At 38.6% G+C, this 17,954-nt stretch overlaps 2 protein-coding genes across 3 annotated transcripts in view; both read right to left on the bottom strand.

The window, feature by feature from the left end:
• Positions 1–8,770, bottom strand: part of LOC137997094 (repressor of RNA polymerase III transcription MAF1 homolog) — a 10,968-nt gene extending 2,198 nt beyond the window's left edge. Inside the window, exons 1-5 of one of the 2 annotated variants that reach the window (XM_068842877.1) lie at positions 8,222–8,770; positions 7,106–7,564; positions 2,853–2,972; positions 634–711; positions 1–518 (exon numbers count right to left, since the gene is read on the bottom strand). The exon at positions 1–518 is cut by the window's left edge and continues 2,198 nt beyond it. In XM_068842877.1, coding sequence (XP_068698978.1) covers positions 494–518; positions 634–711; positions 2,853–2,972; positions 7,106–7,564; positions 8,222–8,304 — 765 coding nt within the window. In that variant the 5' untranslated portion in view covers positions 8,305–8,770 and the 3' untranslated portion in view covers positions 1–493. Of the gene's footprint in view, positions 519–633; positions 718–2,852; positions 2,973–7,105; positions 7,565–8,221 lie in introns of both variants that reach the window. The other variant, XM_068842867.1, reaches the window with a different exon arrangement.
• Positions 8,771–11,844: 3,074 nt separating this feature from the next.
• LOC137997112 (calcium and integrin-binding family member 2-like) lies at positions 11,845–16,923 on the bottom strand. The gene is made up of 8 exons (XM_068842900.1): positions 16,778–16,923; positions 16,632–16,666; positions 16,084–16,198; positions 15,472–15,576; positions 14,972–15,014; positions 14,554–14,660; positions 13,274–13,362; positions 11,845–12,292 (listed from the first exon to the last, which is right to left on the bottom strand). Exons 1-8 carry the CDS (start codon positions 16,826–16,828, stop codon positions 12,271–12,273), a joined length of 567 nt encoding a protein of 188 aa, XP_068699001.1. The 5' UTR covers positions 16,829–16,923; the 3' UTR covers positions 11,845–12,270.
• Positions 16,924–17,954: the final 1,031 nt, after the last annotated feature.

Consider the following 17,954-nt stretch of genomic DNA (forward strand, 5'->3'; position numbering starts at 1 on the left):
CGGTGTCGTTTCGGTATTCACCTCACCTTTGGTGAAGAATTATTTTTAAGTAACCAATTCTTCATAACACTTACTAGTAATACTACAGTAACCATGCTTCAAGCAATAATTGCTAGGTCATTAAGTTAAAGTATGCCACTTCATTTCAGTAAAATAAATATAATCTTGACCATTTGGAGGTAATAATGTTATTATCTACACCACATTGAACTTTCTAAAAGTCTTACCAACACAACCACTCAGAAAAGTTTCTTAGAGCCAACAAACCTCAAAATAGGTTGTTCTCACTGTACAATTCTACAAGACTTTTATGTGTATAATCTCATGTGTTCTGTATAAATTTGTTTAGGAACAAATCAGGAACAAATCAGGAAGTATTATATCATGTTTAATTGTTTCCTTCATTCTTGTGACATGTTTAGTTGATTGGCGTATTCTCAGAAGAAATTACAAAATACCCTTGACATCATCACAGTGCATTTTGTGGTACCATCTAGGTAATGAGTATGGGTGAATTCCTGAGAAAGAAGACAAAAAATAGTTTAGTCACAGTAATATTTTGTGCAGAATTTTTTTAAAAATTTTGTTTGACACAAGTTTGTGATAAAGTTCAAAAATGCTACAATGCAATACCTGCTGAAGGAAGAATCCTCGTATGATGTATCCACTGCTTCCATTTCAAACTGTTCATCACCAGACTGGTATTGAGCACTGCGGCTTATGATCATATGATATGGGTTAGGAAATAAATCTGTAATCTCCAACAAGAATAGAAAACAGAAATATCAAAGTTGCTGTGCAACATTTCGATGACTTCATGTCATCATAATTAAGCTAATGGAATTACTAAGTTAATGAGATATATAATTTTATTGAATTTTCAACCTCAGTTAATGCATTTCTCATGCTCCGATTGGTATACTCAATCACGGTTATCAGCTCATATACCATACCTTAATTTGACCTTATATGGCAAATGATTGTGCTAAGCGTTGCTCCACTAAAATTTTTTTCTCTGGAGAGCGAAATTTATCTCTGAATAAAGCAAAAAAAGTTTAGAAAGTTTGGATCAATTCCGACATTTAGAAGTACACAAAAAGATGAGAAATGTTTTTGTGATGAGCCTGCATCTGTCTGACAACCAAGTATTACACATCATTGCATCTTCATCAATTTTTTTTCAATTTTTCTCAGATTTTCTCACTTTTTTTGCTCGTATTTTGTACTCCCAAACCTTTAGAGTTTAAGGAATTTAGCAGAACATTTATTCCGTTTGCGTTTGTAGGCTACGCGCCTCGTTGGCTATTTACCATCCCATATCCAATGCGCACTCATGGAATTATTGTTAAACTTAATTTATCGTCATGTAAAGAGCTTGGCACTGGTGGAATCCTAAAAAAATGTTGCACAAAGCTGGATTGTTTGATTTTAACACAAAATCAGATTCTGTCTGCACCAAATTCTTTACATGACTACAGATTTATTTTATTTTGCCTGAACCTACACCATAAAATTTTCACACCTTTTTTATGCATACAGTATGTATTTCAATCAACTTAGTTATTTAAGTAGACTGATAATGATAACACAGAGTCATCAACATGTCAATCAACAACTTTGAAATCACTGATTTTTATTCTTAAAATATTTCAACAAAAAATAATTCTTTGTAATACTTGAACATTTTACCTAGTTCATGCAAAATAATAAAAGCGCTTTTTAACCACTTCTGTCAAATGGATGGTGTTCAAAACTTAAGCAATCTAGTGGTGACCTGTTACAACTTAGTTATACTAGACATACAAAGCCAGGAAGGCAACTGGACGTACATGCACATGTAGAGAGAGACAAACTTCTTCTACAGCTGTACTGTTGTTTTATTGTCAGTTGCCTTGTGCTTGCATATCATTTTGCAACGGTTGCTTGCACTTTAACTTCCTCGGTGCCATTAACTTGTTTTTTTTATTATTTTGCACTTGCAGAGTGTTCTCTACAAGACAGTACAAACAGGTAAATTCCTTCTTTCAAGCTGACTCCCAGTGAGTATGGCTAGAATAATATTGCAACATTACTTTACATGTACATCTCAAAGTACTGTAGGATTTTCTTGCTTTGGCATAAACAATGTCTACAAAGACTGTGATTTCCTTGCACTGCTTATAAGGTGCAGCCCTAGTGAAAGCTGTGTATAGGATTTGTGATCATGGTTGTAAAAAAATGCTTTTTACAAACCCCAACTATACTTACATTTACCTGTTCATTAATTTAAGTTATTTGATCAATATTTAACAATAAGACCCGTAGCCCTTGCGGGCTACAGGTCAATAGCCCATGAGGCGAAGCCGAATGGGCTATTAACCCGTGGCCCTTGAGGGCGAAGGGTCTAATTGTTTTAGTATCACCCAACTAGTCAGACAGAAAAGGCAATAATAAAGTTAGCAAATGCAAGTTGAAGAAATATTTATTTGGGAATAAAATGAAAGAAAGCGTCACCCTTTTCGCTACTCGAGGACTATTACTAATAGTCCTCTAGTAGCGTAGCCAATCAAAATGCATCATTTGCATTAGTCCACTAGTTGGGTGATACTAATAATTAATAGTTATTGATTAATTAACTAGCCATCATTCTCAACAAGCCTGCACCCTTAAAGATCCTTACAGATCTCAGCAAAACCTCATGGATTTTTACAGCAAGAATTCTGAGGACCCAACTTGAGATATACATGACTACCTGATTAGCTTAAAGGGAATTAAGATACATGTATTTTCATAAAGTTCTTACAAGGTAACAAGACAAAGCAAGTGTTATGCAATGTCCAACTTACATAACTCTAATAGGCATCGTGTCTCACCTTGAAGCCCTACAGGTGAAGAATATGATCCTCTTCATCTTCTTGTTATAGAAGAAATAATTAAAAGACCAAAGGCTTCCTTCCTCTCCATAAGGGTCAGAATCAAGGTCAGGGTTGTAACTGGAAACAATGTCATAAGAGAATAATATTATTCCTTGCATCAGACTGTTGGCACTAAGTTGATTTCACACAGCATTGATCAAAATGTATGTCTTATTGATTAGTTCAACCTTCAGATATACATAATTATATAGCATAATACCAGAGATAAAGAACAGGCGATTTGGATGGTTTGACCACATAGTCAGCAGGGTTGTCATTAAGTTTTGAAGCAGGTGTAGCACTCAAGATTTCACCCGTAACATGTAAATAAATGGTCAAAGGCCATGTAAAGGAAGGCCCCAAGGGCCGGAGCCCCTAGGGGGGTCTTGGGGCATGCTCCACCAGAAAAGTCTTCAAATTAGATCCTCGGAAATGCATTTTCCAGCCCTCTGAGGTGCAATCAATCAAAAAGTGATGAAAATAAAACAGGGCAATAAGATAAACTTCACGATGAATAAAGATATTTACTAACCATGTGGAAATGGTCATGTATCACAGAACCTTGAAAAATTATACCATTTATACCAAGTACGATGCATTGATAATGATTTTGTTACTGAAAAAATGGCGTCGGAATCCAACAACGATCGATCGGGGGTGTTCTCCAAAGGTTTCTTACAGAAAATGTTAGGATTTTTATTAAAAGCACGTCTTAGAATCAGGAACACAGACAACACAAGGCAGTAATTATATTTTCTGTAGAAGGTAAATGTTTATAAATAAATTTCAATTTGTTTTGCACCATGAATATTCATTCTGCAGCAACCATCACCCGTAACATTGACTGGGCTCAGCCGTAACAGGTGTTACGGGTTACGGCCCCTAATAACAGCCCTGGTCAGGATGCATCCAAAAGGTTGCTCTCCACTGAAAACCACCTGGCAAACGGAACCAAGGAAGACTAAAAACCATGTGGCATAGGACAAGGCTAAGTAGCTGAAGCTAAGGAGATGCAACACAGTTGGGACAAGTTACAGAAGATACATGTAGCTGAAGACAGAGACAAGTGCTGATCTACAGCTGTAGCCTTACTGTATAATTATCTCACTGGGTAGGGGTAGGGGTAGAAGGAGGAAGAGGAGGAAAAGTAGGAGCAGTAGTAGTAGTAGTAGTAGTACCGGTAGTAGTGGTGCCCCACGAGTGTTGTGGAGGTGCCTACAAAATAACATGGGTAACAGGTGACTTGGTCTTTTAAAGATCACTTCCTGTGAAGAAACAGCGGCATGAAAGCAAGAATAAAGTCAAAGGAGAGCTTAAGTCCAGGTTTTGAAAAGCACTGTTTCTCCACATGCATTGATCTGAAACATACCAATCCACCTGAGAAGCAGGCCACCTGTAGTGGTGCTGCCATCTGCTATAATGCCAGAGCACAGAGTAATGGAAAACTAGTAAAGTGCAAACTAAAACAATGCAATGAAATAAATAAAATCAATTAATGATTTAATATTATTTTTATTTACTTTGGTTAATTCCTGAGACTACCCAGTATGGCCAAATTTAGAGCAGTTAACACTGGAGGTACAACTTATGCAAATAATAAAAACTGTAGTTATTGTGGCTACAGGTGACACACAAATGCATGTACATGTACGATGATGCCCTTAAAAAAAAAATAAAAGGTAAAATATATTTTTGGTCCCTTTCATCAAATGACCTTTTTTTGCCCATACATGTAAGATGAACCCAAAACATTTTTTGACACTTTTTCTTGCTTAATTTACCCTTTCATCCCTAAACTGGCCTAAACTGGCCATACTTACAGTAGTTTTTACTCTGTCTAGCCCCAGATGATTTTACTCTTCAATGGGTTAAAAATGTGAAGCTATTTTGCCAAACTTGATAAATACATGTAAGAAGTAATAGCTGCCTTCTCATATTGCACTTCAGTATAATAACATTAGTACCTACATTGTATTCAAGATGATAACCAGATGAGAGTGGAAACCACCAAACAATTGAAAAACAGGACAATTTTTGATACATGTATTTCATGTATTTCTCTTTTGTGTAAGAGAAAACTGCAAAAATTGATATCTCAATAAAGACAAGTACAGCAAATTGCTTGCTGGTACATTTTTGATGGGGATGAAATAATATTACTGTACAATGTATCTTATACTAACCTTCATGTAGAAAGAAAGCTACACTTACACGTAGGGCCCAATGTTCAAACACAAAGACAGCCCAATAGCCTCAGAGGAAAGATAATCTTACATTTAAATCATGTATATTACGTTTAACCAAGTGATTTCACCCTCTGCTTACTTCTGTGGGCCAAAGTTCATAGTGTGAAGTCTGCAGCAAATTTTGATCATCAATGACAATATCATAATTATTAATAAGAAGAGATGCTACAAGTTTCAGTACTTCCCCAAGAATCACAAGAAAACATACCATCACAACAGCAAAACTGAGTTGATTTCATCACCTCTTATTAAGGCACAAGACCATGGTGATTTTTCAATAAACATTGTTCTCACTTTGGTAACAAAGGCAATTTTCAAAATGATATTGTTAGAGAATCTCAATACTGGGTTCAGGGACTGTGTTTTGTCTGGCCTCTCCCTCAAAACCTGTCCGGCATGGTTAGACCTGCCGGGAGCCTGAGCTCCCGCCGGCATAGCTCTCGAGATCTCTGAGACACACAAGCTCCTACACCACAGCAAGGTAACAGCCCAAGTAGGAGAAACAATCACAATATCCAAGGATCAATGCTGTTGATTCAATATTAACAAAATGACTGGTACTGAGTTGGTGAAAGCACTCCCCTTTCAGCAAGTCCCCAGTTACAATCCTGGATTTGGTATGTTGTTTATTCTCTACTCTGCTCTGGTATGCTTTTAACTGGGTATTCTGGTTTTCCCCTCTCATTGAAAACCAACATCCCAGTTCACCTGATACGATTTGCTGTCTTCCCATAAGAAGACATCTACTGTTGGCTCATAATTTCATAAGCTTGAAACTCTTTGACTACTCTTTCACTTACTGTAAGGCACTGCAGACCCAGCAAATCACTTGTTCTCTGAGACTTATGCATGTCACTCCATTTCATGACTTTCGTTCCAACAGTGAACCTCTTACTGTTAGTACCTACAATCAGTGGCAAAAGTCTTGGGACACTCACCATTTGAAGTTGGTTTTCTTACTGAGTTTGCCTCCTCCCCCCCAGAACAATGTTGCCAGTAGTGAACATACATTTCCTTGTCTATTTCAACATTGATTGGGGGGAGGGGGGACTTGTATTTTGAAGCTTTCAGTGGAATTTTGACAGTTATGCTTAGTTTCTGATGTCTGAGAGGTTTTCAGGCCCATTCTGGCACTAGCATCCCAACTACTTTTGCCACTGATTGTAGGCACCTGGAGACCATATTAATTTTTCATCGAAGTCGTCATCTGGGGAAATTCTCCTGATTAAGTGTACTTGCACGGACAAAATCTTGGTTTGCTGAAGTGTGGACTTTCATATTAACCAGTGGTACAATAAGTGTAACTTCAACATGGCATATAAGCCAGACAATATCTACATGTATTTGCCATGAGGGCGAGAGGGTGCATTAATCTTACATTCGCTTTGCTCTGGGTGCTCTGCCACCCAGTGACATATTTTGTTTTCTGTTGTACTTGGTGACACGACACCTTCCTCACCAGTGTAGGGCTATTGTGGGAGCCAGCAGAGATGACGACAAACAGGTTGTACAGTGTTGAGAACTTATGGTTCCCCTGGGTTTTGAAAGTGTACATTACTCACAACTTATGGTGTCAGTAACACTTACTTGAGTGAGTAATAACATGTACCAGAATAATCAGCCTTCCTTGAGTAATGCAAAACGTTACAATACGCGACAAAAGAGTTGAAACACTTGCAACTTTTTAGGAGTGTTGTAATCTTTCCATTTAACCCTCTTCCACAACAATGTTGTTTTTTTTTTATCACCAAGACTTACTTTTTCCATTACCAACAATGAATGGGAGAGTGCAAGTCGAAAATGTAACAAACATGACAGTATAGTGTCTCAACTACTTTTGTTGCTCATTGTTGCATGTGCTCTGAAAATTTATCATATTATTTCAGTTTTCAAACCTGCTGTAGCTTTCTGTGCATAGACACGAATGGTCCAGTAAATTAGATATAAACCTTGAAACTGTTTTACCTGAAAATATCACACTCCACCAGATTAATCTCTTCATCAACAGCGGCCCACAATCCAGTTTTTATGGCCACAAAGCGCTCTCCAATAATGGCAGACAAATTCCCATTGATGCAATCGATAACCTCTTTCAAGTTTTGCTCACGACAAAACTCGTGAGACTTGGCATTGCTGAAGTCATAATCAGGATTAAATGCTGCATTCAGTGTAGAGATCAAGTAGAACAACATCTTCCCACTTATGGTATCACACAATACACCTTCTTCTTGGCTGCTTGCACTCAGTGTTCGCTGGCGTGCACTGGCTTGGATACCAGGGTAACCTCTAACTGGTGACACGCTACAAGCATTAGTATTTTGAGGTGGTGATAGTGCTTGAAGTTCATTGGGTCCAGTGCCTTCATTTAAGGTTTTGTACAGCTTTTTATCACCACCGGCCATCTTGCAAGAATAACTTTCAATTCTGAAGACCAAATGACACATAACACAAATGGATTCATGAATTGGGCCAACCAACACCCAGGGTCTTTTTAAGCCATTGACTCCCAGGGGTTCCCCATTGACAAACTGGCCGGTTTAGGCCGGTTTGGGTGTCAAAGGGTTTTAAACTAAAGAGATACAGTTGCCTTTGTAATGAAATCTGCAAATTGTTGCGCATTCTAGTCTTTTTGGATAAGGATCATAAACTATGGACCACATCTGGCAGCACAAAGGTATTGTAAGATGTGGCCATGAGTTTACGTCAAAAAGTCACTGGTACAATGGTTGTCTTTCCGTGATCATGACACCCTTTTGATGTAATTCATTTTCCGAGTTCAGTGGCTTTTTGCGTAGGATCTAGCCTTGCAAAGTTCTCTGTCATCTGACGGACCCATAATTTCTTTTTGAGCTTTTAATAAATACCGGTAAACTTAAAAGTTTCACAGGTTTAAGTTTAATCAGTTCAATTTCGTCCAAAAGGGTAAGTTTGGCAAAAACATTAAGAATTAAATTTTTACTTTTTCGTGAAACAGGTGAGCTGATACTGCTGATACGTCATCAGCACTATTTGTATTTTTGGAAATACGGCAGCGTTCATTTAATCATTTAATAGAATGTTCACCTTGAAGCCAAAACTCACCTTCCATCAATTTGACTGTTTCCTGTATTCATCGTAATGGCTGCACTAAGCGTATCCAACCTTGCATTTTCCAAGAGCTTCATATTTCTCGTTTTTTCGGGAAAAAATGGGATCGGGTAGCTTGCTACTGTAAGTTCGACGTGGGATAGAACTGGCCGATCTGTCGTGGTCTGTTGGACAAATCTTATTCTTGATTTGGCTTAACAGTCAAACCGTTGCTTTTCTAATTGCTCACCGAGCGGACTAATGATTGAGCTCTTGACAAACGAATGGTGTGGAGGCTTTCTTCCACTTTGGGCGCCAAACTTTTCCACAGAGAAGCTGAGGAAGGTGTTACGCTCACTCGTATGCATATAGATATCTTCCTCTGTGCTCCAAAAATCCACAACTAAACACACACCGTTGTGTGAGAAAGCCTTGAAAGCAGGTTTGGTGATAGCTGTAGTGATATTTCAAGATTGGGCTACTCTGAAAAACGCGAATTCTCCCGTTGACTCAACGACAATATGGCGACAAAAACAATGGTTGCAATGGCCAACTAATCAATGACGTCATCATGCATAATTTAGAACTCGCAGAAAGCAAAGGGAAACTCCCACCTTAACCTGCGATCAGGCTCTATTTTAGTTTCGCGTGCTACGTAATGTGGAGTTGGCGAAACGAAAAATAGAGCCTGACCAAATTCCTCTTCGAAATTCCTTCCGCCCACCTTTTTTGATTGATTGACATGTCCTTCGTCGGCCAATCAAATTTACTTCCATTACACCAATACCCGCGTGGACGGCAGATTCACGCTATTTCGTTTTGACCAAAGTTAATTACCGTGGGAGGAATATTATGAACGAATTCGAAAGTTACCGTTGGCTTTAATTTGAGAAAAAACACATTTAAAGCATGGGGAATGTTTTCGACGACTATATTGCGGCAAAGGCCGGTGTAATTCTCCCTCCGAACTTCACTGAATATGCAATCTTTTAAGCTTGACATCTTAATTTGTAATTGAGATAACCTAGCATTTTGTCGTTGGACGGTTTGGCAATAGATTTTTAAAGAAAAAAAAGAGAAATACATTATTCCTTTAACGTGTTTCCCATGAAGGTTTCTTTGGTGATTTTTTCGGGTAATATCTTCAGTTGCAGTGTATTTCTAGAATTGCGCGCAGTAAAATCATGATACGTTTGGCTGTTAATTTTTTGATGGAGTACGAACAGTAAGATGGACTCGCAAAGTTTCTTTTATTGTTGTACAATTGATCTCTCTGGAAACACGCCATTTTAGTTTCTGGAGTGTGAGTTTTAAGTTAAATCAACTGGAAATATTATGAAGTGTGCAAAAAAACCGTGTCATCAGTCATGTACAGTAAATAAATAAAGCCGTTTGATACACAGATATTCAAAACATGCATTTGTGTAACTTGCGATTTTATTAGCATCTCCTCCTGTTGATATATATGTCCCTTGTCTCATCCAGAAAACCAATATGCATCGGCTTTCATTGCCATTTGAAAGAACCAGCTATTTAGCGGCTTTCAAAACATCAGGGAACTTTGTGCCAAAGTTCTTTCAACCCCATGGCCACAGAGCTCGACAACGGAATCGCTAATTTCACTCGTTCCAGAGATTCAAACCCGATTCTGGACAAGTTATGAGATATTTCAGATGGCATATCTCCATTTATACAAAAAAAATCAAGTTGCACCGTCCACGGCATTGTAAGAACAAAAGGGAGCAAATTTCTTCGTACACTTACGGCGGATTAGTCTCGAGGACTTCGCGAGAGCTCCGCGCAATCACGATGGCATTTTCACTTCCGGCGTTTCAACAGCCAATCAGATCACGAGTTTGGTCGGCCAAATTTTGGCCGACCAAACGGAATTCTTGAGAGACTTTTGGTCAGGCCCAATTTTAGCGAGCGACGACATAAGAGAACATATGGGCGAAGCTAAAAATGGGCCTGATCGCAGGTTACTCCCACCTCCGACACGCGACAACGACTGCTCCACATTAGGCCACTTCGGAAAATATCATGATATTCTTTGTCCGTCCCGTCAAGTTTTGTATAAGCATTGTTTCCAGTTTCTCTTGGGACTTATGATGGTCCCAAGAGAAAACAAAAACAATGTTTATGCAAAATTTTGGGGGACAAACAAAGACTATATATATGTTAAAATTCAACTTGATAGTGAGGCAGTAAGGACAAAGACAAAGGAAAGTGGATGATGTGTAAATATTTTTCACATTCATTCCAACGTGGTTTTCACTCACTTGATCAACACTCATGTTTTTCAACGAAAACAAAAGAAAACGTTTGCATAACAATAGAGTTAAATTCCCAGAGGATTGGGTCGGGACACAAATATGGCCGCCGTTTCTTTGTTTAGGGGCACAAACATGGCGGCTGTGACGTCATGTGAAAACCGAGAATTTTTTTTGTCCTCACTGCCTCACTATCAAGCTGAATATTTGATATTTCGAAAATGGCCTAATGTCGGACAGCAATGGCTGGTTCGATCAAAGGTCCCTTTTTTCTATCGCCATATTTCGCTTTGTTGTTTAGTTCTCGCTATTAGCTCGCATGGCGTGACACATTGTGCACGCTGTCGTTAGCCTGTTTCATTGTTCCGCCTCGTAGGCACGCTGTTGTTTAGTTAGCCTCATAGTCACACGGTTCGCGCATAATTAGCGCTGCACCTTTGTTACCCTTTTTTTGCCTGTCCGTCCTTTTTTTTTTTTTTTTTTCTTTTTTTTTTGTTTTATTTAATTCCTTTATTACAAAAAAAAAAAAAAAAAAAAAACAAACACACACACAAAAAAAAAACAGAGTTTCACAAGACTAACATAGTTCTAACGCTACTTACATTGCTAAAAATGAGAAGACAAAACAAAAAAGAGAACAAAAAGCACCAAATTACATACAGCACTGAATAAAAGTACATACTCTACACTAAGCTACATGAATCATTACACTAACTACAAGAGTTCGGGAAAATTGTTCAGTACCGGCTACTGCTCTATCATTGGAAGCAATGGATTCCATTTTTTATAATGAAAGTTTTTGCACATCATTCTTGTCTTCGGTTAATAAACATCTTCTCTTGCTCGGAGTTTCGGTTCAACTTATTGGCGTATGTAATTTAAAACCTCTCTCTACGAATTTACTAAAGCTATCAGCAGGTAATGGATCTACGAATACCTTTTTATCAGAAACAGATGGTGGACAATTTTTGAGAAAACTAATGAATTATCTTAAGAGTTTAATTTAATGCAACTAAAAGACAAAGAACTTGAGGTGTGGCGGTCTTTATCAAAATCAACCAGCGCCTGACCAAACCAAATAACCGAAAATAAACGGGTATTATGTCGTTAGTGACGAGTCCATACCGTGATGTGGTTTCGAAAGTACCGTGAGTACCAGGCAACGTTGTTGAGAACGGGAACTGAATTGTAAGCCCACCTCTCCTCTACTGAGTCGTGATTGATGAAATAAGGGCCCACCATTGGCGTGGCATGATGACGTCATATTTAGGGTCATTGCTTTGCAAAAGTTGGAAACTGACCAAAATAATGCCAAATTCTCTCAAATTACTTAACCATTACATCCTTAGCAACGCACCCCCCCCCCCCCCAAAAAAAAAAAAAAAAAAAAAACAGGTCAGTGGGCCCTTAAGGCAGCTTTATAAGGCCATTCATTCTCATCATGAAAACAATTAACAACTGAATTTATGGTAATTATACGCAGTAAAAAATGACACAGTAATGCATAGCAAGAGTGGCACACGGGTTCCTTTGCCATTGTAGGTTGTTTATTTGGATTAACTTTGTGAAGAAGCGGCATAGGTTACATGCGTTTCAAATTGAACCCAAGAGCAAGGTTCTGACGGATCTTTTTCTCATTTTCTGTTGGTCGACGGTTGACTGTAAGGCTTAGAGAGAGTTCAGTTTCCATCGTGGGTTTGATAGGGCCTTCCATGTCAGCCTCAGGGACAAAGATCTCACTCAGACTACTTTCTAGTGATCATCATCGACTTGAGCCTGACGTATATATCTGTCTCATATATGAATGTGGAAATTGCTGTAAGAAACAAAATGATGAGTTTTCGTATTAATAACAAATCATCAGGCCCGGGGTCTTGAAGCACGGTTAGCGCTAACCAGCGTTAAATACCATGGAAACCTACGGCTTTTGATTCTTCTAACCCGCAACGGTTAGCGCTATATCCAGGCTTCGAGCGACCGGCCCCAGGCCCCAGTTGCTCAAAGGACGTATATTTTTATCCCGCAGTGGATTGCTCACTACCCAGAGTATAAAATATGCTTCACGTAAACGTTGGCCATGGTTTTCGTACGTGCGTTTACTTGTGTTGTTAACAGGTCACGGTGGACCAAGGAAAAACGCTCGAAATATCACCTTTCAATTGGAGTCTCCTTTGTAGAATTGATGCTACACTATAGCTAGAGTGCGTCTCTTCCCACCCATCCGACGCTTTCAACTGTTCATTTTCTTATTCAGATTTTCTCCCAAATCGGTGTTTTGAAATGATTTGTAAAATTCCGACCAATAAGCTTTCCGTTGTCTTTGCTTTGCTGAAGGAAGTCAGGCGCAGGCAGCTCGGCCCGGCACGGACGTGGTCAGGGAGCTCGCCTTGATATCGGGGGATCCCGGGTTCAGGACGTTCCTGATAGTCCCAAGTTCAATTTCTCAGTTGCACTTGTAAGTAAATAGCCAACCAGTTTGCCTCCGGGCAGTTGGGATTCAAAACAGTTGTTGTTGTTCTCTTCTGTCGTTTCGCTAACTGCGTTTTATTGGCCCTGAAAAGCCCCTATGAGGAGTGGTACATTAAGTATGTGCAAGAGATTATAAGCTCTTGGTATGTGGTACAGTACATCATAATTATCATGATGTATTGTAATGTACGTACATGTAAGGAAATTCTAGGAGGACTCACTTTATTTCGAAGTGGACCGAGTTCGGTTCGGAATTGTGGAGTAAATACAAAAGGAACTATGCTTCAGTTCTAGACCGATAATTAATGCAAAACTGTAATGCACTCACTTCATGAACTCAGGTGATCTGGCAATGACGTTTTCAAACTCCGCGAAGGATAAAAGGCCACTTTCATCCAGGTCAGCTTCCTCTAACAACTAAATGAGTCGAAAAAACGAAACCACAATAATGAATTAAGTTATTTTTCGTTATAACCTAAAAGCAATTTTATCACAGAGAGAATTTAGTTTTTTTAGTTTGTCGATCATTACCGAGCTTGGTTGCCACGGTTGGCCCAAAAATCTCGCACTATATTTGGACTTGCCTAAACACTTTTTTCCGGTCTTAGCGATCGTTGCAATTGCATAAATTTGCTTTGCTTTTAGTTTGGTTGATTGTCCGGGTATTTTGTGATTTACCCGCAAAGTAATGTTCTGGCTAGCCCCGATCTACCACGACAATGCAATTTGTCACAGTTGTTAATAACAGTCGATTCGTTCCATTGTTCGATCTATAACAACGAGCTTCGAATCCTCTTTCCAGACGGCTTCCTCTTGCCCGCGGACGGGCCGTTCAGTGGTCAATTATTAGGACACATGGACTTCAGCGTTTCCCTGAACATAAGCCTTTTTCAGTGACAAGAACACAACACCAGACCGACGGTATTCCGAAAAGTTAAGGGGAATGAGAGTCGTTTGACAGGAGAAAAGCAGGAGTGTGTTGTGTCGATGCTTCCCTCCCTGGATAAGGATTGTTGGGCATATTTTTGCCGCTAATACCCATCAACGTACATAGTATTTCAACTTTATTGCCTTTTGAATAAAATTACAACCGGAAAAAATGGAACCGGTCAAGAAAATTGGACAAAGGCATGCAGACAAGAGCGGGAAACACTGCCTGTACTATTCATTCAGTTGTTGTCTCAGTTAGTCTTACACGGCTGTCTAGCCCGCGACGGAACGGTTTCCACTTTGAACATCTCCGTCAAGTGTACTAAAATGCTGTCCAGTATACCGTTGTGTCTCACGATTTTATATCCTTAGTATATTCAACATTCAGTAAAAAAAGAAGTGTGATCAGTATTTCTCGCTTAAATTTTCCATTCCCATCCATGCAGCTATCTTCCATAAAAAAAAAGGGAACATTAAAAAATAACAAAAGCAAAGGTAACCAAAGCCATAAAGAGGAGAAACAAACTTAGGTGAGGTAGAATACTCCCTGAACTGCTATCAAGGAGGCAAAACGCATATAAACTAGGTTCAATACTAGTTTATTTGCCAGAGAACCAGATTAACTTGCAAGGTAAAAACTTCTGACTTGGCCGTCTTATAATGGTTCTTCTCCAATACCTTATCAGTAACAAACTCGATTTCATCGTCAGTAAGTTCGTTGGCTGTGATGGCTCCCACAGTAAGTCTGAGGTCTTCTTTACCAATATACTCGTCTCCATCAAAGTCTATGTAATAAAAAGAAAGCACAAAATTAAAGAATTTGAAGGTCCAACCTTCAACCGACAGGCTTTTCGACCGTTTGTTTTTGTTATGGAAATTCGCGATCGCATTGCTTATCGTAGCGTTCTAACTGGATGAATTTCAGCTTAGGGCGGAATTTTCACATATGAAAATTAAGAGATAGTGTGTTCAACGAATGCAACTGAATCGTTGTTGACATCTATCCATATTAATATTTCATAGCAAGAAGACAAGGCTACAAAAAAATCTTTTTTTTTTTCAGACAAGCATGATTTCGTGATTCAGTTGCGCTTACCAAATATCTTGAAGGCATACTTTGCTTTCAATTCTCTGGGAGCCTGTGGTGAAGATATAAATAATGCCAGAAAATATATTTAAGGATAAAAATAAGCGAAAGTAGTTTTACACAACGTTTCGATGACTCCGTGTCATCGAAACGTTGTGTAAAACTTATTTTGCTTATTTCTATTCTTAACGGTTTAACCAAATTTAACCTTATTAGAAAATCTATTAGTACAAATATTTTCCTTTTCAATTTTCGAGCAGAAACTAATCCAATACTTCTGAAAGAATACATGTAGTCGAGACAATTTAATCACACGTCAGCCCGGAGAGAAATTTGAATACAACCCATAACGAAAAGACTGACCACTAAGATGCAGATAGTCCATTATAGCTCCTCCCATTTCCCCAGGTCATTCTCGCTACTTTCTCCTGGCATAAACTTGTTTCACTCTAGAGCATTTCTAATCTTGGCAAATTAAAGTTAAAAAACCCTTTGATTTTTACACTTACAGATTCACTCAACACTGACATCATGTTGAGAAAGTCGTCAAATGTCAGTCCACCATCTCCATCGGTGGAAAAGACTTCACATATCCTTCGTCTAAAGGGGTTCTCCTGCAGGTAATCATAATGCAAAGGACATTAACCAGTCAAAAATGGACTGGAGGCCAACAACACAGTATGGAAGCATATTATCCCGAAGAGGAGCATGCTTCCCCAGACTTTCCCCGTAAACTGAAAATTAGAAGTGGTAAATAAAGGGGTAGAGATGTTAACAGTTGATTAGAGAAAGTCCTGCCCAATCGCCGGAAAGCAGAGCAAAGATCACCTTACAAGCACAGGGTGGAATCTCCCTATACATTTGCACTATGACCAGTTTTCAACGAATGCCTCAAATGCAAGCAACTAAGCTCTCCGAAGTGTATGAGATCAGTTTTTACCTCCTTAGTTCACTCTTCAATATATCTACATTTTATTGCACTGTATGCAGTCAAATGGTGAAAGTATATCCAGTCGACGTCGTTTTTAGCCGCAAACATTGCCAGCGAAGTGATGATCTAGTTATTTCATTATTAGTCCTAAGGTATAGGCCAGGAACATAATTTATTGGTGTAAAATTACCTTAAGTTCGGGGAGTTTTTGAAGAAATGTGTATTTTAACTTTGGTTGAACTTCAAGTTCAGAAAAGTCGTCCGGAATAAGTTCAGCGTTTAACTCCCTGTATCTCTTATGAATTCTGAAAAGGCAACAAAAATCTCTAGTTCACAATTTTTAATGCAGACTTGTCACTCTATATGAACTGGATTTCTAATGTAAGCGGAAAGTGTATGATATATAATGTTGATTGAATTTGCTATTTAAGTCATGATTTATAAAAGGTCTCATTTCCCATGTCATTAACACTTCATGCATGTCTCACCGGTTTAGCTCACCAGGCGCACACTCCCATATAGGCACCCAAGCCTTTTAAGTGTGTATTATTTTCTTGTTATTCAGTCATAATATCAGCTTGGTTCAAAGACGTTAAAATATCATGACATATCCAGAGTGGTAACCCACAACAGCTATTGCTTTTAAATCACTAATATCAATTACTTTTACATCATTACATCGGCAATAGTAAATTCTTGAAGTATTCCCATATGCAGGGATTATCACAGCTCACCCACCTCAAAATATCAGCTCGATTGAAATATGTACAGTCCTGTATCCACATTATGAGACAACACAAGCAGAACAAATGAAGAATTACGTTTAAAAATTTTCAAATTCTTCATAATGAAATCGTTTGAAAAAACTTTGAGGAAGTATGTACCTGATAATCCTCAAGCTGACTTTCCGTAAACGCAACTTGTTTGTTCCCCATTCTTAATTACCGTCAAATGTAGGTCTACTCAAGACTCTTTCTGTCACAATTTTAGCAAGGAATTCAGCTAGCAAAAGCTTTACACGCTTCGCGGCTTTGACTTGGTCTTAATGATATTTTGCTCGCACCTGTCCGGTTCCATTAAAAAAAACCCTAAACAAAACAAACATTTTCATTGGTTGTTGACTGTAGATGAAATTGCTGTTTTCAATTGTTTATTTCGACGCCTTTAATTCTTGTTTTGGATTCCTTTCATACTAACAGTTAAAATAGGAGACCCCATTTTACATCTTTCCCGCTGTGCCAGACCTCATCAGTCAATAATTAATGGCGTCTCGCAGGATTTTTAGCTCAGAACAACTTCAGCGCAGAAGTAATTTGCTGGCTACAACTATACAGGGCCATGAATTTTTAAATGTGCTTTAGAAAATGTGAGCCCACTCTTTCCGAACAGACTTTTACTACAGTTATCCGTAGGGTTCACTGGTTGTTTTTAATTCACTTCAAAGCAAAGGGAATTCAACCATAAAATAACGAGCCGTCTTTCAAAAGCATAACAATTTCAAGTGTTGGTTATTTTTTTGAGAATTTAGAGACCTTTCCCCGAAAGTTTTCGTGTGCAGCAATTCCCTTTTAAAAAGGAAAAACCGCTTTTAATTAAGGCATCCAACTTCACAATCACTTTGTTTTTTGTTTCCAAAGACAATTTTTTTCCAAACAAGCCGAATGGTTTTTCGGGCCCGAAAAGCTTTCGGAACTTCAACGGCTCATTTGTCGGATAGTGATTGGCCGTTTTTTGACTGGAGACGCACAATTAATTAATAAGCGTTTTTCATGTTATCCGTCTATTGTAAAGACGGGAAGAACTACTATAAGACGCGTAATTCGCCTGGGACGGTCTTGGGCAAACATTTTTTTTGCTTTGACTGCTAAATTTGTCTAGTATAAAGATGTTCAGAAGACGCATATTAATGCGTCTGGACGAACTGATCCAGTTTAGTGCTTCTCCGAAGACGTGCTAAGAGGATAGTTCGTTCAGACCCATTATGCGTCTTGTACATGTCTTTTATACTAGATGAATTTAACAGACGCAGAAAAAATGTTTGCCCAAGTTCGTCCTAGACGA

The sequence above is a fragment of the Montipora foliosa genome, chromosome 1 (assembly GCF_036669935.1).
Source record: "Montipora foliosa isolate CH-2021 chromosome 1, ASM3666993v2, whole genome shotgun sequence".
Lineage (NCBI taxonomy): Eukaryota > Metazoa > Cnidaria > Anthozoa > Scleractinia > Acroporidae > Montipora > Montipora foliosa.